General features: G+C 59.1%; 1 protein-coding gene across 3 annotated transcripts in view; it reads right to left on the bottom strand.

The window, feature by feature from the left end:
- Positions 1–23113, bottom strand: part of B4GALNT4 (beta-1,4-N-acetyl-galactosaminyltransferase 4) — a 124482-nt gene that overhangs the window by 4323 nt on the left and 97046 nt on the right. For all 3 annotated transcript variants that reach the window (XM_048853326.2, XM_048853324.2, XM_048853327.2), the window contains 10 exons: positions 20741–20807; positions 13760–13903; positions 12995–13104; positions 11729–11829; positions 10907–10989; positions 5392–6709; positions 4629–4936; positions 3820–3973; positions 2007–2079; positions 1729–1882 (listed from right to left, as the gene is read on the bottom strand). In XM_048853326.2, the coding sequence (XP_048709283.2) occupies positions 1729–1882; positions 2007–2079; positions 3820–3973; positions 4629–4936; positions 5392–6709; positions 10907–10989; positions 11729–11829; positions 12995–13104; positions 13760–13903; positions 20741–20807 (2512 nt within the window). The remainder of the gene's footprint in view (positions 1–1728; positions 1883–2006; positions 2080–3819; positions 3974–4628; positions 4937–5391; positions 6710–10906; positions 10990–11728; positions 11830–12994; positions 13105–13759; positions 13904–20740; positions 20808–23113) is intronic.

Genomic DNA, 23113 nt, shown 5'->3' with positions numbered 1-23113 from the left:
AACACCTCCGATCGGAGAGTCTCTGTGCACCAATGACCACGCCCGGTGCCAGGGCTGGGCTGGGTTGTGCATTTAGGCCAGGAATTTCAGAAGGGGCTGGTAACTTGGGGTGCCCGATGGGAGACACTTTAAAGAGGCTCGATTTGCAGACAGTCTGAAGTCAAACAGAGGCTCATGACTCCGAGCTCTTTGGGACCGAGATTCATTTTTCTGTTCCGAGAGAGGCTTCAACCTCCGTATAAAACCACAGCGCTGCGGCCCCCCAGTCAGCACGGGGCTGACGCGCAGGCCTAACTAAACACATGAATAGTGCCACTGATGTCAGTAAGAATTTGGGTGCTTAAAGCTCCTGCACTGGGGGCTTGCTGAAGCGGAGCCTAAATAAATAATACCAGCATCGGAACGTGCTAGCACGCTAGAACTATGCCCTGAAAGCCAGCAAGAGGCATGGTTATGATCCCCAAAGCAAATCACCACACCCCGGTGGGCCTCAGTTTCCCCATCTGTCAAACGATAGCTGATCCCTTCCTCTGAAGAGCACGGTGAGATCTAAGGGGATCCAGTGCTAGATAAGAGACAAAGATTATTAGTCCTTGTGGCAGAGTTCTGGCAGAGCACTCTGGTCACTGTTTAATCAGTTAGGCTCCTGGGGACAGCCTGAGCGAGGAGTTGCTGATTACCAGATCAGATTGGGACCGGGCAGCTAATGATCTAATTAGCCCATTAACAAGGAGAGTGGATAAAAGAGCCCAGGACGGCAGAGCAGGGCAAGGCAAGCTGGGTCTGATAAAGGGAGCTCTCTGTGTGGGTAGACCTCTTCCCACCCCCAGCCCTGGGAAAACTGGCTCTGTACACAGTACGGCTGAGTGAGGATGTAGAAGGTGGTGAGGGGAGGCTCTGTAAATAAACGACATGATGGTCTCTTCGAAAGGAAGGTCTCTGAGCCGACTGTGTGAGAGCAAAGACGATGGGGGCGGAGGGTGCCCCGTCACAGTGCTGCTCAGCCTCTGTGTGCCTCTCTTAACACAATGTGCTGGATTAAGCTACACACTGGACAAGGGGAAAAGCAACAGCAAATCCACTGGTGAAAACTGTATCTGAACAAACCAGCAGCCTCCCCCCTCCACATACATTGGGCGACTGCACAATCCAGTGCTGGGGAGGTCGGAGTCAGTTAAAGAGGCAGGGCTGGGTGGATTTACAGCAGGAGTCAGGACTCCTGGGTTCAATTCCTGCCTCGCTGTAAGGCCTTGAGCAGATCACTCCCCGTAACTGGAAAGGGGGACACTACACTTTCCCTGCAGGGGCTGCGTGAGTCTTAGTTAAGGCTCCAGGAGTAGTCCGCCACCCTCCCTTAAGAAGCACCCAGCATTATTATTCCAGCTCACCCCCCGGCCCCCAGCCTTGGGGCACAGCAGTAATCGCAGAGGGGAAGGACGTGCAGGTTTAAGGAGGAGCAGGGAAGATGCTGAGTTTCTAACACCAGCGTAGCCCAGCTCCTTAAAGCACCCGGCCTGGACTGGAACAGACTTTAGGTAGCAGCAGGCTGCTCAGATAACAGGTTTCAGCAGCACCGGGCTGCGTGGCTGCGTCAGGAGCCTTGCCATGCTCCCTGCACCGCTAGCTGCCTCAGTCCATTAGCGGCTCCCTTCCTGGGGCACTGGCTCCCTGCATTCGAAAGCCCAGTGCGTTTCCCGCTGCGAGAGCACCTGTGTGCGGGGGCGTTACCGTTGGGGTCCCGCGGAGAGCTCCCGCAGCCCAGCCTCATGACGATGGGCGCGTAGGCCAGCTTGCCCTCCACGCAGTGCTTGCGGATGCTGTCCAGGATGTTGAGGGGGAAGTGGATGTGCAGGTCGCACAGGAACACGATGCTGCGCCCGTCCTGAGGGAACCAAGAGCAGAGAGAGGCCGTGACCAGGGGGCACAGCCCACGGCAAGCCCCTGGGAGCAGGACGGGACAAGGCCAGCGGCTCTGGAGAGCCAGAGCCCTCCCGCCGGTCTCTCACCTCGATGGAGTCCACCCCAGCCTGCAGCCCTGCCGAGCGCTCGAAGTTCCCCGTGCGTTTCAAGTACTGGTACCTGAGAACAACGTGGACAGTCAGCGGCAGCAGGGAGAGGGGAGCCAAGCTGTGGGCTTTGTTGGGACAGAGCTCAGTGGGCACTGCTGGGCTGAGCGACCGCAGGGAGTCTCCAGGCGGGGAATCGTCTGGAGGGTACCAGGGGCCACTGAGCCGAGGGAACCCAGCTGAGCTCCAGGAAGCCTTTCGCAGGCTGACACAGTGCGACTCTCTGTCCCCCTCTAGCCGGTAGCCCCTGGTTGAGCGTCCATTACAGCCTTGCGGTTCTTTAGCTCAGGCAGCAAAGGCTCTTGCTTCTAGATTGAAAGGTCTCGGGTTAACCCCCCCCATGTCATCCCCCACCTGGGGGTGCTGTGTTACACTCATGGTCAGGTGGGCTCACGCCCCCCGACCACTGCTGGAGACACTCGCGTAGCAGGGGCTTTCCAAAGAGGGAAAGCACAGGGAGCGCTGGCTGCCCAGAGATGGGCTGGGGGTGTGGGGAGCCAGGCAGGGCATCCACGGGGTTCTGTGCACAGACTATTAGCAGCTACACGGCTTTCTTCCTCCACCCAGCGCGAAGGCCCCGCTTGCCCGCTGAGCCAGCTGGCTTTGGGGACAGCAGCTAGCCCCTTTGCAGCCTGCCTGGCTCCGCTGCGCACTGATGCAGTATCAGTCTGCAGGGCAGATCCCCCCTTAATCAACCAGACCCTCAATACCCAGAAAGGTTCAGGGGTGTCCCCTCCCACATCCGTTGGGTAATCACGGTCATGGCTCATCTCAGTGCCAGTCAGCAGGGGGCACACTCCACCTATGGGATGCTGTCTCCAGAAAAAAAACCGGATTGCTGTGCCAGGTCTGTGGATGGCAATGCGTCCTGTGGGTGCAAGATGCTGGGGGCTAAAGGCACAGGAGAAGGGAGGGCAGTGGGGTTGGAGACATGCACGACACTATAGATGAGTACAGCCGCAAGCAGCCAGCCTGCAGACTCACTGGGGCAGGGATGGTGTCTATCCGCCTGTTTGGATGGCACCTCGAATCATAGAATCTCAGGGCTGGAAGGGACCTCAGGAGGTCAACTAGTCCAACCCCCTGCTCAAAGCAGTGCCAATCCCCAATTTTTGCCCCAGATCCCGCTACAGCCCCCTCAAGGATTGAATTCACAACCCTGGGTTTAGCAGGCCAATGCTCAAACCACTGAGCTATCCCTGCCCCCCCCCGACACAATGTGACCCTGATCTTCAGGGGGGCCTCTGGTCACCCCTGTGACACAAACAACAGCAGCAGCGAGAGTGTGTGTGTGTGTGTGTGTGTGAGCAGCAGTCTCACTGCCATGGCCAGGGATGCTAGAGACCAGACCCAGCTGGCTGGGTGGAACGAGGAGGCTCATTGCGAGGAGGGCACTCAGCGATAGCCCCCCGGAGCAGGCGTGCATACATAGCGTCTGGGCCTCGGGCTTCCGCAAGCGCCAGGGAAACCAGGAACAAAGCTGCTGCTCTGTGCTCAGCTCCTCGGGCCGTGCAAGGACTCTGGGAGGGAGGAGAGACATCACCTCCGTGCTGCCTGGGACTCCCTTGCCCAGCTGCTGGAGGGCTTTGCTGTGCGTGTCTGCCACAGATGAGGCCAGGAGTGGTGGGGGGCACTTGGGCCCAGGCTCCCGTTTCTGTGGGGCTGGGGATGCGGCAAGGAGAAGGTGCTGGGCTTGGCACTGGTGGGGAGGGACAGCGGCGAGGAAGGGCTCTGGGGCTCCCTGCTCTGTTACCGAGGCAGCCGGGCTTCCCGCAGCGCCTTCTCCACATCCATATCCTCACTCTCAAAGTCCACCAGGATGACATTGAAGTTGGTGTCCTTGGTGTCCCAGTAGAGGCCGGCCATGTCCGCGATGAACTGCTGAACCCAGCGTGCCTGGTTCTTCACTGCCACACAAGCAGACACCCCCTGGGTCAGCCCTTCCTCAGGGATCCACGTCCCGCCCCGGGGCTGAGAGCCAGACCCCCCCAAGGATCTACTCCCCATCCCCTGGGCTGAGAGCCAGACCCCCAGCCACTCCCCAGGGATCCACTCCCCGTCCCCATGGTGAAGAGCTAGACCCCCAGCCACCCTCCAGGGATCGACTCCCTGCTCCCAGGGCCAAGAGCCAGACTCCCCAGCCGCACCTCAGGGATCCACTCCCCATTCCCAGGGCCAAGTGCCACACACCCCCCCCCACACCATTCCACACCAAGTACCAGGTGGATTTAACTGGGTTGCTTGGGGGCTGGGTTTTTGTCCCCCCGAGTGGTGTCGTTATATTGACCTAATTTCCTAGCAGAGACCAGGCCTGAGTCTCTGCTGCTGGGCAGCCCTGGAGGAGCAGACGTGGCCTGTGTGCACAAGGGGACCAGGCCTCCCGGATGATCCCATGAGCCGCCACAGCCCGTGCGCCCCACGCAGCCAACCGCCACCCACTGGGGCCTGGGCTTTGGGCCCATCTAATGCTCTGAATGACCCCAGAGGTCCTGGTGCAGGTGGGAGCTTGGGAGGACCTTTGGTCCCTGGGAGGAGGGTGCGGATAACACCCCTTTCCCTCACCTGGCACCACGAAGTGCACCATGACGTCCTGCCTCCAGCTGAGCCGCAGGGGTTGGCACAGGATGGGCTTCCCGTAGAGCAGGCTCCAGGGGCTGGGCTGGGGCTCTGTGGCCAGGGGCGCGGGCCCCTCGGGGTTGGCCTTGGTGCTGTCGTCTGGCCTGCCCTGGTGCAGCAGGACGTAGACGTACTCCGAGAGCCGCACGGTCCTCTGGCCCCGCTCCAGCAGCTCCAGCTCCAGCAGGTAGCGGTTCCCCCGCGCTGTGTCTCGCCGCTTCTCCACGTTGACTATGCGCAGCAGGGTGTAGATCCTGGAGGGAGGGCAGCGCCGATGCTCTCACCTTCCCAAGCGAGGCCCAGGCCCCCACCCCACACCAGGGACCCCCTCCGCCGCCTGGCTAGCTGAAGGACAATGGGCAGCCCTGCTCCCACCCTTCCAGGTGTCATCCAGGCCAGGAGAGCACCCCCTCCTCCCAGAGGGGAGGCCCTGTGGTGTGGGAGAGCAGGGTGGGGAAGCTCCTGGCTGCGTGCCCCCTCATCCCAGGAGGTGCAGGGCTGAGGACCTGTTGGGGGAGTGGAGTGTGTGTAGTCAAGGCTGGATGACCAGGGAGACCACCCTGCTCTCTTGCCTGCCCAGGGTGGGGCAAGACTGGGCAGAGCTTAGCCCCACTGGTCCCCCTGGCCCTGGTGGCAGCCCTGGGCCTAGCTCCATGTGGCATGCCCTGCAGAAGCGCAGTACCCCCCCCACCCCGATTTCTCTCCCTACCCCCCATTCTTCTCGTTGAGTTTCTCCATGTACTGGGCCACCACGTCCACCACCTCGCTCTCGCTCAGCTGCAGGTTGCCCGAGACGTTACAGCGCAGGTCATTCCAGTCGGAGCGCAGGAGCTCAAAGTCCACCGAGCTGACGCTGAACGTCCTCTGCCAGTTGATGGAGTCCTCCAGCCAGCTCGGCTGCAGCTCCGAGTTCTCGTAGCTATAGTCCGACAGCTCCTCCTCCTCCTCCTCCTGGGCCTTGCCCGGGACCTCCTGCTGCAACGCAGTCACCTCCGACATCCTCAGGAAGGACGTCACCCGCACCCCGGCTGACAGGGCTGCCTCCGAGGAGTTGTAATCCAGGGCAGCCGCTGCCGCAGTCCTGACTGGGGTGGCGGTGGGGACCTCCAGGGCCTCCTTGCCGAACAGCCCCTCAGCTGGTGGCGGCTGTACGCTGGGCCGTGTCCTCCGCTCGCTCACAGCCTTGGGGTCCTCTTGCCTGTACAGCTGCTCCCACTTCCTGCTGCTGGCCCTGGGGCTCTTCCTCTTGGAGGGATACGTCTCCCTGGAGCTGTTGCCCGGGAGCCAGGGCACCCTCTGGCCAGGGACGGTGCGGAGCTTGGTGGAGGGGGCGGAGCGCCTCTGGGGGGCCCTCGAGTTCAGGTGCACCCTCCTGAGTGGCTTAGGGTGGAGGAAGACACTGGGGAAGGTGGCCTCCTGCACTGTGGTCTTGCGCTTGCCAGGCTGCAGCCGGGTCACATACACCTTCTCATGGGGCTTCTTGGCCTCCTTCTTAGCCTTCTTCTCCCCCACGGGCACCAGGAGCCTGCTTGGGCCCTGTGGCTTCGCTTTGCCCCCGAAGATGGGCACGGAGAGGTGGGGTTGGCGGTTTAGGACACTGCCCCTCCTTGACGGTGCCAGCAGCCCCAGCTTGTCTTCCTCCCCGGCGTTCGCCTGTTCCGGCTCCTTGAGCACCCAGCTGAGGGAGCGCCCCTGTACCAGGGTCTGCTCTCGTAAAGGGGGAGTGTTCTCATAGTCCTGGGAATCCCTGGCTGTGGCCGTGGAGCTGCGGCTGGCCCGGTTGCGTACATCCTGGGTTTGCGGCTGCCCTGGTGCAGCACCCTCATCATGAACTGGCTGTTGGTGGTGGCGGAAAGCATAGTAGTCTACGTTGCCCCCGTAATCCCTTGCAGCGAGAGGGATCTCTTTGCCTTTGGTCCCAGTGCCCTGGGGTGGGCTCGGCCCCCTGGGGCTCTTCTCCTTGGCGTCGGGAGGCGGGTCTGTGGGCTCAGGACTGTCCGCTCCTTCCTCCTCCTCTTCCAGGAAATCTGCAAAGCAAACACACCTTGGGTAGGCCAGAAAAACACATGAGATCCCTGCAGTGTAATAACCCCCAGCAGTGGTTCACAGCCAGAGCATTTCAGGCCAAAAGGGACCAACAAGCCCTCTAGTCTGAGCCAATGCGCATTGCAGGCCATCAAACCCCACCCAGCTAGCGAAGCAGACAAATTATTACTGCATCTTAAAACGTGGAGCCCGTGCAGGGAGGCACTGATCCTGGCAGCCAGTGTCCAACAGCCAGGTTGCTGTGGGGGCTCTGCGAGAACATGATCGGGGGGGAGGGGGTGGCTGCCTAGCTACCCACACAGGTGGGACTGTGTTCTCACGTTCCACCAAACCCTGCAGTCCCTGGGCTTCAGTTGGCTGACAAAGAAGCTCAGGATCCAGCCCCTTCTTGGGACGACAAGGAAGGACAGTCCAGTGGCTGCGGCGCTATCCTCGAACTTGGGAGGCCCGCGTGCAATTCCCTGCTCCAGCATAGACTCCCTGCGTGACCGTGGGCACGTTACTTAGCCTCCGTTCCCCGACAAGAGCACTGCCCCACTGCACAGAGATGAAAACATTACAGAATGGAAAGCACTTTGAGATCTCCTGCTGAATAGGGCTAGAGAAGAGCAAGGTGTTATTCATTTGTTAGCATTACTCAGGTATGTTTTATTGGCCAGAGAAGTGACCCTGGGATGTTCAAATCAGCCAGGAATATGGGATTGGACCCTTGATTGGTCTGCTTACAGTAAGTTCACTGGGGCAGGGACTGTCTCACTAGGTGTACGGACAGCACCCAGCACACCCTGAACATAGGTGGGGCCTCCCCTAAGACAAGTAATAAATCATAACAACAACTAATACTGTGTCCATTTGTCAGCGGTATCAATTTCTGGTTCTTGGATTGACTGGCAGCAACTCTGATGTGTCGGCTCCGTTCCCTTGTTTCAACCCCATCACCAAGGGAGAGAGTCTTGATTTTGCTACTGGACTAAATAACTGCAATGGTGTTTCAGTCTTTCCAGCAGAGGATCTGAAAGATGTTTCCACAAGCTAATGAACTAGCCCTCGCGCCCCCCATGGGCACATGTGAAAGGTTAGATGGGGAGGGCTCTGAGTTACTACAGGGAATTATTTCCCAGGTGTCTGGCTGGTGGGTCTCACTCACATGCTCTGGGTCTAACTGATCACCATATTTGGGGTCAGGAAGGAATTTTCCCTCAGGTCAGATTGGCATGGGGAGCAGGGTTTAACCTTCCTCTGCAGCCTGGGGCATGGGTCACTTGGTGGTTTGAACTAGAGTAAATGGTGGATTGTCAGTAATTGAAAGCTTTAAATCAAGATTTGAGGACTTCTGGATCTCAGCCAGAGGCTAGGGGCTATTGCAGGAGTGGGTGGGTGAGGTTCTGTGGCCTGCAATCTGCAGGAGATCAGACTCGATGATCAGGTCCCTTCTGGCCTTAAAGTCGACGAGTCTGTTAGCGACGTGCTATAAATGGGGAGTGCGAGGTGTACAGTTGCCTCAGGGGTCCATTTGTGCCAAGCTGGACAGACAAACAAAGGCATCAAACAGCAACAGAGCCAAAGCAGAACAAAGCAAAGGATAAAATGATGCAATTCACAGGTGTTGATTTACACCAGTGATTGCATGGTTAAGACAAGCACGCTGGACCGAATTCAGCCCTGGCGGAAGACCCACTACAGGCTACACAGCATGTGCTTACATGACAGCTTGATTTGCCTTGCCATCCCCAGCTTTGATAACACAATGCTACTACCACCCCCCAAGGTTTTTATGATGCTCATTTACGATTTGTATGATGGTAGCAGCTAGACACTGCAGTTGAGATCAGGGACTCACTGTGCTGGGCACTGTTCAGCTCTACAATAGAGACATTTGAGGCCAGGACTGTCTACACAGCAAAAAACCCCAGCAGCGACTCTCAGAGCCTGGGTCTACAGCCTTGGGCTCGCAGGGCCCCCGTGTGGTGCTACGAACAGCTGTGTAGATATCCCGGCTCGGGCTCTGAAACCCATCCCTCTCTCCGGGCGTCAGAGCCTGGGCTCCAGTCCAACCCTGAACATCTACACTGCTATTTTTAGCGTTGCAGCGGTAAAGTCTGTAGAGTCGGGCTTGGAGACTCGCTGCCATGTGAACACACCCAAAGAGTTTACATTTTATACCACTTGGTATATCCCGAAAACGCTCTACAGACATGTACAAATTAGCCCTTACAACCCCCCCTGGGGATACGGATTATTATCTCCATTTTACGGTGGGCAAACTGAGCCTGAAAGATGCAATGACTGGCCCAAAAGCAGACAGCAAACGCGCGGCAGAAGTCGGATGACATCCTCCCTCCCATCCAACCCTGTGCCCATTTCTCAGACCGTCCTGCCTTCGTTCAGAACAGGAGCAGTTCCTCCTTGGGGACAGCTCCTGGTCGATTGCTGCTCAGGAGGTAGATGAGTGGGAGGGCCCTGGCACCCCTGGGTATATAAATCCTACCCCCGGCACAGCCCACAGAAAGTTGGGCAGGAGGATTCATGCTGCTCCCAGCCACGGAATTCTTCGGTGAACTCACTTGGAGAAGCTGCAGATCAAAGGGGCAGCGAAGCTCTGAGTTACTCTGATTAACACCCTGCACTCACAAAGGGACTTGGAGGGGAAGGAAATGACCGACGTTGTTTTAAGGCAATTAAGTCTCAGCAGAAATCAGCTTTGGCCTGGTGCTGATTTTCCCTTCCGGATGCCGAGGACGCATGTGTGGGTGAGACGAGGGAGAGCTCTTGGGAACACACAGCACAGCTCAGGAGGGGTCGTGCGCGTTCGTGGGTGGAGATCGGCGTGGCGCTGCCAGTGCAACCTCCCCCACAATGAGATGGGGACCCAATACCGGCCCAGCCAGGCTGCCGAAACCGAGTGAAAGGCCCTTGGTGCAGCCAAGGGGAGGAGACCCAGAGGCATGTGCAGGAAACCCTCTTTTCCAGCTGCACTGATTGATTCCAGTGGGCTGATGGAAACAGTTCTACACAGGGGTTCACCGCCAGCTAAAGGAGCATGCTGGGAAAGTCAGCCACAACGTGATCATGCTCAGAGGTGCAGGTCCGAGCGCCCCGAGGGGGCAGGGAGGGGGAATGCTCCCAGGGGTGTGTTGAGGGTGCAGGTCTGAGCGCCCCGAGGGGGCAGGAATCCTGCCAGGTGTGTGTTGGGGGCGCAGGTCCGAGCGCCCTGAGGGGGCAGGGTGAGGGAATTGTGCCAGGGTGTGTTGGGGGCACAGGTCCAAGCGCCTGGAGAGAGCAGGGTGAGGGAATCTTGCCAGGGACGTGTTGGGGGCACACGTCCGAGCGCCCCGAGGGGGCAGGGAGGCGGAATGCTCCCAGGGGTGTGTTGAGGGCACAGGTCTGAGTGCCCCGAGGGGGCAGGAATCCTGCCAGGCGTGTGTTGGGGGCGCAGGTCCGAGCGCCCCGAGGCAGCAGGGAGGGGGAATCCTTCCTTTCAGTGTTGTGATCCTCCCAAGTCCTGCCTGACTTAGCAACTTCCTCCCCACCACCCGTCTGGTGCCCAATTCAGGCACCAGGGAGGGGGAATCCTGCCACGGGTGAGTTGGGGACGCAGGTCCGAGCGCCCTGAGGGGGCATGGTGAGGGAATTGTGCTGCGGTGTGTTGGGGGTGCAGGTCCAAGTGCCTGAAGAGAGCAGGGTGAGGGAATCCTGCCAGGGTCGTGTTGGGGGCACAGGTCCAAGCGCCCCGAGGTGGCAGAGAGCAGGAATCCTGGCCCTAGTGTACAGGGTGAGCAGCACTTGGAGGCTGGCAAGGCGAAGCCGTGAATCCGAGAGGATTCAGTGGCGCGGCAATCAATAAATGGGAACACAGATTCAGTCACCAGTGTCCAGAATTGCTGGGAGAGGGACAGGAAGTCTCCATTCCCACACGGCCTTGCCCCAGGGACACTGACTGTCTAAGTGGGCTCACTCCTTCCTTTCAGTGTTGTGATCCTCCCAAGTCCTGCCTGACTTAGCAACTTCCTCCCCACCACCCGTCTGGTGCCCAATTCAGCAACCAGGGCTCCAGCGCCGAAGCACAGAGCCTGGGCATGCCAGGCCGTGAAGCACCATCCCTGCTAGCGGGCGGCAGGACAGACTAGCACGGCGCACCGGAGCAAGCGGCGTTGGCTGGGCGTGCGAGGGCTGCTTACTGTCCGAGTTCAGGAAGAGAAAGGCTCTCCGGCGAGGATCCTCCTCTTCCTCATCCATCTTCATATACTTGTAGAAGCCAAACCTGGGGGGCGGGGAAAGAAGCAAAGGACAACCTTGCTGAGACGTGTGCACACAGCTGCACTGATACTGGCCCAGCCTCTGGCAAACCAAACCAAACCAAACTAAACCAGGGCACCTCTTCAGCTCCATATCGTCTCACCCGGCAGGACCAGAGCTGAGATCCCCAGACTCGTTTTACTTTGGGGCTCGGGGGCGAGGCCTGATCTGCCCACCCACCGCTGCGAGCCCAGAGCGATGGGCTGCTCAGACACTGGGTGGCCCCCACATTTCTCCTCTCAATCTCTCGCTGTGAATAGGTTGGTAGAGGAAACATGCTTCCCTGTTGCTGGCGAGGCACCCTGCGGGGATGCAGGGGAGGGAGGGGCAGAGCTGATGAAAAGTGGGCATCTGCCCCTGGTCTGGCATTTCCTGAGCTGGCTCATGGGGCGGGAAGGCTTCTGGCTGGAAAGGAGCCTGGCACGGGATGCAGAGCCTGAGGAATGGGCTTGGTGGGTACAGTCTGGTTCCCTAGGAAACAGGGTCCGTGTCTCAACCACCCTGTGGGAAGGCCCAGGCCGCCTCAGCACCCTGGCTGAGCCCCTGGCAGAGCAGGGCCAAGGCTCAGTGTCTGGTTCCTCCCTGCCAGCACCTGTCCCTGTCCTGGCACTAAGAAGCCCTATGCCCAGGGGCTCTCTCTGTCCTTAGCAGCAGTGCCAGCAGAGGGCCCCCGCTGAACCTCCCTGCCCACCCCCCCCACTCACTTCTCCAGGTAGAGGGGGGACTCTCTGTAGAAGCACTTGTTCTCCGTCTCCATGTGGGTGAGGCGGGTGAAGTCGTTGGGGTACACGAACGAGAGGTAGACCTGGGGAGCCAAGCAGAGGAGTCACCAAGAGTGCACTCCAAGGGCCTGGCGAGGTACGCACACAACCAGCGTCCCCCGGGGGTGGCAGGAGAGAGGGGGTCCAGGTGTGGGCGCGCCTGGTGAGGGCTCTGAGGATGCGAGGTTGTTGGCGCAAGCTTCTTGGACTGTGGTGTCTCCTGGCAGAGAAGCCTGATGCTCATCAGCCCACGGCCCGAGCTGCCTCTATGGCGTCTGCCAGGCCAGCGCTCAGCTGGCTCCATTGAGGAGTCCTAGAGCCAGCTTGGGGCAGGGGAGGGGACTGGAAGGAGAGGGCCCATTTCAGGGTTGGTGTCATGACTCGCCAGCACTGCAGCTGCCTGTGCCAGACAGGAACAGGGCCTGGATGGGCACTGCCTCAGAGGAGCAGCAGGCACGTGGAGCCAGCTGGTGCGTGCATTGGGAGGACTGGCAGGGGCCTGGCACCTCTGGAACAGGTGAGAGATGGGGGACTTAATGGGCAGGGCTGGAGGGCCGTAAAGGGGTCTTTATAAAGGGACCCTATTGGACGGTGCCCTCCCCTGTGTGTCAGAGAGCCCCACCCCTCTGCCAGCCTATCTCATTTCAGTCCCCAGAAGCACCGACAGATTCGACAGAGAGAGAGCAAAGACCCCTCTTCTACCAGCCTCCTTGGCAGCAGAGCGAGCCCATCAGCTGCTGCGTGGGTGAGGAGAAGGCGGCCAGGCTGCAAGGGGCGCCAGGGGTCGCGTCACAGCCGGTCGGTGGGCGAGCCGAGGGAGGGGTGCTCCCCACGGAGCGCTCTGCTGGCGCAGGGAGCCTCCCACACCGCAGCAGAGTTACTGGGAGCCCGTAGTGACTGCAGAGCCGGCAGGATACGGAACAGGGGCCCTCGTGGCATGGCTGCTCCACGCACCCCCGACCCCCCCGTGCTGCAGCTCTGCCAACCTGTGCTTGGCCACGGCTGCCTTAGTCAGGGCTGAGTGGTGGAGGCCGGAGGAGCTGTGCCCATGGGCCTGGTCCAGAGCCCCAGAACCAATGGGAGGTTTTCCACTGCCTCGGGCAGGCCCTGCAGCCCGTCCTGGGGGCACAGACACATGGGTCTCCCGGTGACCCCGACAGGGCGAGGGGTGGGAAGGGGAGTGGAGACATGGCTGAGCTGGACACTTACGAATTGCAGGCCCTGGTAGCGGGCGATAGGGAAGTCCTTCACCACGTAGGTGGGGCTGTAGGCGCAGGGCACCAGCACGTTCTCCACGCGGGATGCCTCGATCTGGGGAGCTGGGCAAGAGGAAGTCAGGGCTTCGTCTGTGTTGCGTGGGGGGCCCTCAGCCACCCCCATATGCAGAGAAAACCCACATGGCCCTCTAGAGTCCAGCCCAACCTGGACGACTGACCCCGCCCACACTGTCCCCTATAGACCAGACCAGCTCCTATAGGCGAGCCCAGCCCAGACTATCCCCTATAGCTCACTGCAGCCTGGGCAACCACCCATCCCATCCCCTATAGTCCAACCCAACCTGGGCAACCGTCCAGCCCAACCCAGCCCGGCCTAACCTTTATAGCCCAGCTCACACCCTATAGGCCAGCCCAGCCCATCCTATCCCCTATAGCCCATCACAGTCTGGGCAACTGCCCATCCTATCCCCTATAGCCCAACACAACCTGGGAGACCACCCAGTCAAGCCCCTACCGGCCAGTCCAGACTAACCCCTATAGCCCACACCAGCCCCTATAGCCCATCCCATCCCATCCCGTATAGCCCAGCCTGGGTCTGTGAGTAGCCACCAGGGCATGGAGCTGAAGGGACACAGGGGGTCCCTGGGTACCTGATCCTATCCAGCCTCATTTCCTCGCCTTCTCTGAACAGACTAACAGTTCCTCTCCCAGCTTAAATCCCAGCCCCAATCTCCTCACGCTCCCCTGCCCCACTTACTGAGGAAGAAGGTGTCTCTGGGGTCAGGTTTGAGCATGTCGGCCCCATGCTCATCCCTCTGTGCCTCCCACAGGTAGCTCCCGGCGTGACTGGCGAGGGACTGAGGGATGTGAGCCACGTGGTTCATCTTCAGAGGGGACTCGTCTGAAGGGGAGAACGAGGAGAAAGGCCACAGTGACCCCAGGCCTTGACTCAGCTCCCATCGAGCCAGGCCCAGGGCCAGCTGGTCATGCTCTGCGGGTGGGAGCACCTAATGATCCCACGTCTACTCCTGGGTGATGGGGCCAGACAGAGATGTTCCATACGGACCCTCCCTAACCACAGCTTTAGCACCAACCCCAAACCTCCTCACCCCACCCCAATCCCTCGACCCCAAACTAGGCCTCATGCCAATCCCCCATGACCTGCAGCTTTATCGCTGCCCTCAAACCCCATCCCCTGCATCCCAAAACCCGCCCCATCCCCCTGCCCTGACCCCACCCCAATCCCCCCGCCCCATCCTGATCCCCTCTGACCCGCAGCTTTAGCACTGACCCTCAAACCCCACCCCATCCCGATCCCTTCACCTCAAACCCACCCCACCCTGATATCCCCGCCCCGAACCCCACCGCATCCCGATATCCCCGCCCGGAACCCCGCCCCATCCCGATCCCCTCCGAACTGCAGCTTTAGCACTGATCCTCAAACCCCACCCCATCCTCATCCCTTCACCTCAAACCCACCCCACCCTGATATCCCCGCCCCGAACCCCACCGCATCCCGATATCCCCGCCCGGAACCCCACCCCATCCCCTCCCCCTCCGACCTGCAGCTTTAGCACTGATCCTCAAACCCCACCCCATCCCGATCCCTTCACCTCAAACCCACCCCACCCCGATATCCCCGCCCCGAACCCCACCGCATCCCGATATCCCCGCCTGGAACCCCACCCCATCCCCATCCCCTCCGAACTGCAGCTTTAGCACTGACCCTCAAACCCCACCCCATCCCGATCCCTTCACCTCAAACCCACCCCACCCTGATATCCCCGCCCCGAACCCCACCGCATCCCGATATCCCCGCCCGGAACCCCACCGCATCCCGATATCCCCGCCCGGAACCCCACCGCATCCCCATCCCCTCCGAACTGCAGCTTTAGCACTGATCCTCAAACCCCACCCCATCCCCATCCCTTCACCTCAAACCCACCCCACCCTGATATCCCCGCCCCGAACCCCACCGCATCCCGATATCCCCGCCCGGAACCCCACCCCATCCCCATCCCCTCCGAACTGCAGCTTTAGCACTGAGACTCAAACCCCACCCCATCCCGATCCCTTCACCTCAAACCCACCCCACCCTGATATCCCCGCCCCGAACCCCACTGCATCCCGATATCCCCGCCCGGAACCCCGCCCCATCCCGATCCCCTCCGAACTGCAGCTTTAGCACTGATCCTCAAACCCCACCCCATCCCGATCCCTTCACCTCAAACCCACCCCACCCCGATATCCCCGCCCCGAACCCCACCGCATCCTGATATCCCCGCCCGGAACCCCACCCCATCCCCATCCCCTCCGAACTGCAGCTTTAGCACTGATCCTCAAACCCCACCCCATCCCCATCCCTTCACCTCGAAGCCATCCCAATCCCCCCGCCCTGCCCCACCCCATCCCGACCCCCCCCCCCAATCTGCAGCTTTAGCGCTGCCTCTTAAACCCCATCCCATCCCAATCCTGATCCCACCGGCCCCAAACTATGCCCCAGGCTAATCCCTCCTGACCTGCAGTTTTAGCACTGCCCCTCAAATCCCACCCCATCCCCACCCCCCTACCCCATTCTGATCCCCCTGCCCCAACCCCGCCCCTTGGTCCAGAGGCTTCCACTGGCGCCGTCACCCGGGCCCCTGCCGCCTCACACTCCTTCCTGCCGGCGGTTGAGATGTCTGGAGCAATGCAGTTCCCCAGGGTAGGCCCCAGGCATAACATACCCGCTGGCCACCTTACAAATGTCCAGCATAGGCGCTTCTCGAGGAGATGCTACTGAGCTCTAGTGAACTGGGCCCTCGCCTTGTCCGGGGGGGAGGGAGATGTGCCACCTGATAGCAAAGGAGGATACAGCCAGAGATCCACGTAGAGAGTCTCTCAGCAGGCATCGTTTGTCCCCAGGCTCGTTCCGCTAGAGCGACAGATAGTCTAGCTGATTTTCTAACCGGTGTCATTCTTTGCGGGTAGTATGCCCGTGCTCGCCTGACACGGAGGGGGCGAAGTCTCCTCTCCTTCTTGGAGGTTCAGGAAGCATATCGGTAAGTGAATCAGTTGGCTTATGTGGAACTTGGAAATTACCTCCAGGATGAATTTCAGACGGAGGTGCAGGGATACCTTCACTTGACGAATATTAGCATATGGCGGGTCAGCCATGAGGGACCCCAGCTCACCCACTTTCCTGGCCAATGTCATGGCGACCTTCAGAGACAGGTGGGTCATTGAGCATGTGGCCAGTGGTTCCAAAGGTGGCCTCGTAAGCATTGAAAGTAAGAGACTGAGGTCCCACTGAAGCGTTGGCTCCCCTACCGGTGGGAAGGTCCCAGGCCGACCCTTTAGGGACCTGGTTGTTACTGGGTGAGTAAGAACAGAGTAGCCATCTACTGCCGGATGGAATGCACTGATTGCTGCTAGGTGGACCTGCAGCGAGGTAACAGAAAAACTTGATGTCTTGAGAGGAGGTGGGCTAAAATAGCAGGACTACCTGCTGGCTCTGATAGCTGGTTCCATTGCACCCAGGTACAGAAACATCTCCATTTGGCTAGATAACATTTTCTGGTAGACTCGTCCCTGCTGTGATTAAGAATAGTTTGAATGGCCTGCGAACATGAATGCTGTAGGTCTGATGACCATCCAAATGCCAAATGGCAAGGAGAAGAGAGTCCGTGCTGGCATGTCTGATCCTGCCGTTCTCCTGAGTTAGCAGCCAGGAAGGGCTGAATACTGATGGGCTGACTTTTGCAGGAAGTCCGGAAAGCAAAACTGTCTGGGCCAATTGGTTGCAAAGAGGATGACTCATGCTTTGTCATGACAAATCTTCCCTAGACCCTGGGGGAGTAGTGGGATGGAGGGGAAGGCTCATCCAAGTCAGTAGGAGGGCACTGCCCCAGGAGTCCTGGCCTTGTGTGGCTCTGGAACAACACATGTTGAACTTCTTGTTCATCTGAGAGGCAAACAGGTCCCACAATGACGTTCCCCACTGAGTGCAGATGCCATTCAGCCCTGAATTGTCACTCCCACTCGCGACCAGTGTTGAAATACCCGCTGAGGCTGTCTGCCAGTGAGTGCTGGGCACCACCAGGGTACGTCACAGAAACTGTACCATAGGATGATGCCTTGATGCATGCTAGCAGGGATCTTGCCCCTCCTGGTCAGTGGGAGGAATCTGGTACAGGCCTGACTGGCTGCTCTTAGTTCCAAGAGACTGATAGGCATCTCAGCCCCCCCAGGGGTGACTGCGATAGGTGACCCTGCCTTCTCCGGTGGAGTGTGTCTGTTACTGACTGGATTGGCCTGAGGCGACCATATTTTATCGACACAAATGGCCCTGCAGCCCCTGCGGTCGGTGGATCTGGATCCCAGCCACGTGACAGAGGTGTAAACTTCTGCTGTGCCGTATGGCCGGGGGCGAGCACACCTGCCTGCCACGCGTTTAACTACAGGAGCCAGAGAGAGCCGGGGCGCCCTAGGTAATGCGAGGTCAGAGCTGCAGTGAAAACGCTGCTGACAAGCTGAGCCCTGTGTGCTGGAGTGGGGATTTTTCAGAATATTTTGGATGACTAGTGTGTGGGCCCCAGTTTCCCCTATGTAGGGCGTGGCTAACTAGGCGGTGGGAAAGGATTGTTTACTTCTTGCAGAGACCCAGAGATACAGGCGTGACCGACGCCTAGCTGCTTGGGTCACCATGCCCATGGAGAGTCTCAGAAGACAATGGCCACTCCAATCACCCAGACATTTGGCACCTAGCTACAAAAGACCATGAATGGCCCACCCTCCTTAGGAACCCAGCTGAGTGTGACCAGCTGGAGAACAAAGGACTGAGGAGGGGCCAGGTGAGGTTGTTAAGTGTGGGTTGTTAAGTGTGGCAGGGGACACTTCTGGACTGGAACTAATGAGGGGTCAGAGGGCTCTGGTCTGACCCAGATGGGCTAGGCTGTAGCTTTCTGTTCTCCATGTTAACAAAGGACTTTCTATGCTGTGTTCCAGATATCTAAGAAACCCTGCTGCTTTTACAGCGCTGGCTGAGAGTCACTCCAGAATAAGGAAGCTGGGGGTGCATTGCTCCCTTTGGGCGTGCAAGTCTCTGGCAGGTGTCCCATCCAGGTGGACTTGCTGCAGGTCGGTCCCAGGTGGTGGTGAAGCCAAGTGGCTTGCCCCAGTGAACGAGTGTGACCCTAAGAAGGGGTCTTACCAGGGACTGTTCCAGGACTGTACGACAGCACCAGACCTGTGGATCCGCGGCAGCCTGTTTGTTGCACTAGGAGACTGTCCTAGCCTTCATACCCAGGGAGGAAGGGCTGGTTTGTTACTCCACGATCAGTCATTTCCCTTCAATAACTCTCCCGCTTTCGCAACCCTGCCCCCTTCTCCCACCTTGCATTCTGAGCGCAGGCTGGCTGCAGTCCCAAACCGTGGGGGAGGGAGGGAGCACGGGGGCAGGGGACACCCACATGCTGACTGATAGCGTGCAGGAGGAAATACATGCGTGCACCATCTGTCTCGCCGGCACCTGTGTCGATATCCCAATTGCTCCACCATCCCTCTTCTCCACGTCGATCCTAGGTGTATCTGCACCTCCTGCCTTATCAACCCCTTCCAGGGGACACTTAATTACCAGCCCCTTATGTAAGGAGAGCTGGGCCAGGATCTATCCATCAAGAGGCTCCTGCTGCCGGGCTGGGTTGTGGGGGGAGCAGAAGATCTATAGATTTAAGTAAACTCCACACCGTCCATCCTTGCTTACAAGACAGGTCATCGGTGTTGTTGTAGGTTTCAGAGTAACAGCAGTGTTAGTCTGTGTTCGTAAAAAGAAAAGGAGGACTTGTGGCACCTTAGAGACTAACCAATTTATTTGAGCATAAGCTTTCGTGAGCTACAGCTCACTTCATCGGATGCATACCGTGGAAAATACATGTAGCCATGTCAGTCCCAGGATATTAGAGACAAGGCGGGGGAGGGAATAGCTTTTACTGGACCAACATCTGTGGGTGAGAGAGACACGCTTCCGAGCTACACCGAGCTCTTCTTTACGTCCGGCCAGGGCCTGGGCCAGGAGCTGCTCGGCTCCCCTGTCTCCCTAGGAAGCCAGGAGGAGTGAGGGCAGGAGCTCTAGGGAAGGCACCTTTCCCCAGGCAAGGAGCTCTGGGATCGGCTGTCCTGTCCAGGGACAGGGCCCTCTTGCTGAGAGCCAGCAGTGGGAAAGACAGGGCAGATCCTGACTGGCTGAGAAGCAATGGCTGCCTGGCAATAGCTCCTTCTCCTCATCCCCAGGGTGGGGGTGAGTCTGGAGGGGAGACCAAGCCGCTCCCAGCAGGGGTCCCACCATGGCTGTCAATGGAATCCGCCTGGCCGCGGGTGTCAGAGGGTGGGGCAGGCACTGGCATCTCCTCCCTTCCTGAGCTCAGCTCTTCGGCTGGCCCCACGGAGGTGGCTCCTGGCTGGGCTCTCTGTAGCGAAGGGTGGGGTGGCTGGAACCAGCACTGCAGGACACCGTCACTGTGCTGGCATCTGTCCTGTGACGGCACCAGCCGGCCGGGCGCCGCTAACTCTGGGCTGCCTGCAGGGTTTGCTGCAGCACTGGGGGAAGATGAGGGGAAAAGCGCCAACAGCTGGAATTCCTTCCGATTCAGCCCTCTGTGGGAAGCACATACGGACACACGCTCCCATCTTACCACGGCCACACGCCGCTCCCCAGACACGTGCCACCAGGCCTAGGCTCTGCCCTAGGACATCCTGCCGCACCAGCCTGATCCATCCCATAGCTCTGTGCCCGCCCTGATCCGCCCCACAGCGCCACGCCTGCCCTGCCACACCCCACTGCCCCGGCCCTGATCTGTCCCATAGCACTGTGCCCGCCCTGATCCGCCCCACAGCACCACGTCTGCCCTGCCACACCCCACTGCCCCAGCCCTGATCCACCCCATAGCGCCACGCCTGCCCTGCCACACCCCACTGCCCCAGCCCTGATCTGTCCCATAGCACTGTGCCCACCCTGATCCGCCCCATAGTCCCACGCCTTCCCTGCCACACCCCACTCCCCCGGCCCTGATCCACCCCATAGCGCCATGCCTGCCCTGATCCGCCCCACAGCACCACGCCTGCCCTGCCACACCCCACTCCCCCGGCCCTGATCCACCCCATAGCGCCATGCCTGCCCTGATCCGCCCCACAGCACCACGCCTGCCCTGCCACACCCCACTCCCCCGGCCCTGATCCACCCCATAGCACTGTGCCAGCCCCGAACCACTCCACACCTCTACACCCGCAATGATTTAGACAAAATGCCAGAGTTGCAGAAAGCATAATGGAAAACAGAACATTTTGGGGGGCAATTTTTTGAGGGAAGTTTTGGGTTTCGGAAAAAAGGCCGTTTGTCGACAAGAAAACCATTTTGTGTAGAAAATTCCCACCGGCTCCCACGCTCTGGCCTGCTTGCAGCTGTACCCAGCCATGCGGGCGCAGACATGCCAACGCCTGTCCACGTGGCACACCCACATGCACACGCCCAATCTCATGTGCTCCCGCGGCCATCCCTATCCCATTGCTCCCTCTGCTACGCGCTCTCCCCCACATGCACACGTGCATGAGTACATGGTCCGATGCGGGATCGCGTCTGTTACACGCGCAGCCTGCTGTTCCCACGGCACATGCACTTCTGGGCACACGCTACCCCCAAATGCCCGGCGGAGGAAGGGTAAGTGGATCTGGGGGAGGGCAGCATGCTGGGGAATGGCTTCACCTGTGTAGAGAGAGATGAAGGGGGAGTCGATCACCTCGAACTTCAGGCTAGGAAGGAACACTCGCCACTGGAAGAGAGAGAATGAGAATCACAGCTGGGGCTGAGGGTGTCACGCTGGCCCCCCTGCCCAAGAGGGGTCTGGTGTACAAGCAGGAAGCCAGAGGCTGCCCCGGTGCCCGCTCAACGCTTCTTCCCTCTGTGTCTCCTCTCCTGGCTGCCAGGGATTGTCAGGGAGAAGAGGCTGCCCAAGGGAAGCCGAGTCCGCAGCTTGCTGCCCGCGCCTATCTGAGCCTTCCCATCTCTGGGTAGCAGGAAGTAGCCACTCCCAGTAGCCAGCTGCCAGGTAGCACGCCCTTAGGCTCCAGCCCTGTCCGTGTGGGGAGCAGGGAGGTGCCGTTCCAAGGTGGCTGCGCCAGATTGTGCAGCACTGATGCCCTCCAACTCAGATTGTGGCCTGGGACACACCAGTGTAAATCCAGAGTGACTCCAGACTGGCGCGCTGGCCTTCTCTGTACAGGGGCGGCTGGGGTGTTTGCACTGCTGTAGCCATACATGCATTGCCCCAAGATTGGGCTTGTACAGGCAGGACTCACTGGTAATTCACCAGGGCATCTGTGCACACACCCTGCTTCGCACCAACGCAGCCAAACCAATGGGGTTGCATTAATGCTAGCCTCTGTAGTCTAGAGAAGCCCTTATACACCACAATGGCAGGAGCCTCCGCCTGAAGCCAACAGGAACATCTCCGGATTTACTCTGGTGTAAATGAGGGCAGTTTTTAGTGACTAGGAAATTGCAGTCTCCCATTGTGGGATTGTGACTCAGAACCAGGATTTCAGATGTGCAGAGAGACCTTTAGCACCTTAGAGACTAACCAATTTATTTGAGCATGAGCTTTCGTGAGCCACAGCTCACTTCATCAGATGTAAACATCTGATGAAGTGAGCTGTGGCTCACGAAAGCTCATGCTCAAATAAATTGGTTAGTCTCTAAGGTGCCACAAGTACTCCTTTTCTTTTTGCGAATACAGACTAACACGGCTGTTCCTCTGAAAGAGAGACCTTTGTGATCACAGTTCCGACGGAACAGGCTTGCCACTCAGTCGCTTATTGTGTTGCGTGACAAAGGCAATTTTAATCCATACCCTGTACTGCGTGCGTGTGCATCTCTAGAACACACACACTCTCCCCCGTGCTGCTAATCAAGCCAGGCTAAGTGGCAGCTGAGCAGAGAGACCCACTGAACCTCTTTAAAAAGGCTAATAATATTTCACCTCCAGCGGCCCACAGAGCTGGAACGGCCTCCATGAAAGGAGCAAGGCTCTGCAGAGAGGTATCAAAACGAGATTGTTCAGAGTCTCTGGGAGACGAGGAACATTTTATCTCGAGGAGAAAGAGTTTTAGATGCCCTCCTGAAATAAGCACCCAACCCTGTTTGAGGGGATGGCTTTCTCAAGCACAGAGAGCTAGCTCTTCATTATTGCCTTTTCCCTCTTGGTATTTTTTTGCAATACTAGCCAAGAAAGTAGAAAACAACTTTTCTCAGGGCCCCCTGCCCACCTCTACTGTTTGCCAAGCATGGATCCCCCAAACTGGGTTGATACCAGGATCTTTTAATTAACAGACCTTGAGCTACAGATGTCAGTGTAATTGTGCGACGATGGTGAACTGTGCCGCAGCACCAGCAGGGGGAGCACAAGACATTAGTGTAGGGTGGGCAAACTTTTTGGCCCGAGGGCCAATCTGGGTATGGAAATTGTATGGTGGGCCATGAATGCTCACATAATTGGGGTTGGGGTGCAGGAGGAGCTAAGGGCTCTGGCGGGGATGCAGGCTCTGGGGTGGGGCTGGGGATGAGCAGTTTGGGGTGCAGAAGGGTGCTTCGGGCTGGGATCGAGGGGTTCGGAGGGCAGAAGGAGGATCGGGGCTGGAACAGTTGGTTGGGGCACGGGAGGGGCTCAGGTATACAGCCTCTTGGTGGTGCTTACCTCAAGCAGCTCCCGGAAGCAGCAGCATGTCCCTTCTCCGGCTCCTATACGGAGGCGTGGCCAGGTAGCTCTGCGCCTGCGGACGGAGCAATGCACGGAGCCCCCTGGCTGCCCCTAAACATAGGAGCTGGAGGGGGACACGTCGCTGCTTCCGGGAGCTGTGGCATGTGCACACTGAGTGGCCCCCGACCCTACACCCCAGCGGGAGCTCGAGGGCCGGATGAAATCGGCTGGTGGGCCGGATGTGGCCCGCCGGCCGTAGTTTGCATGAAGGTGCTACCTGAATGGAGGTAGTTTCTTGTTTCATTGCTCAGCTTTTTAAGGAGCGCGGTGGATCTGAGACCAACAGCACCGAGTCATTGCTAGGGGCACCCCTCACAACATTA

This window comes from Caretta caretta, chromosome 6 (genome assembly GCF_965140235.1).
Source record: "Caretta caretta isolate rCarCar2 chromosome 6, rCarCar1.hap1, whole genome shotgun sequence".
In the NCBI taxonomy this organism is placed as follows: Eukaryota; Metazoa; Chordata; order Testudines; family Cheloniidae; genus Caretta; species Caretta caretta.
Note: the sequence above shows the minus strand (reverse complement) of the source record. Positions and strands in the feature narration are given on the sequence as shown.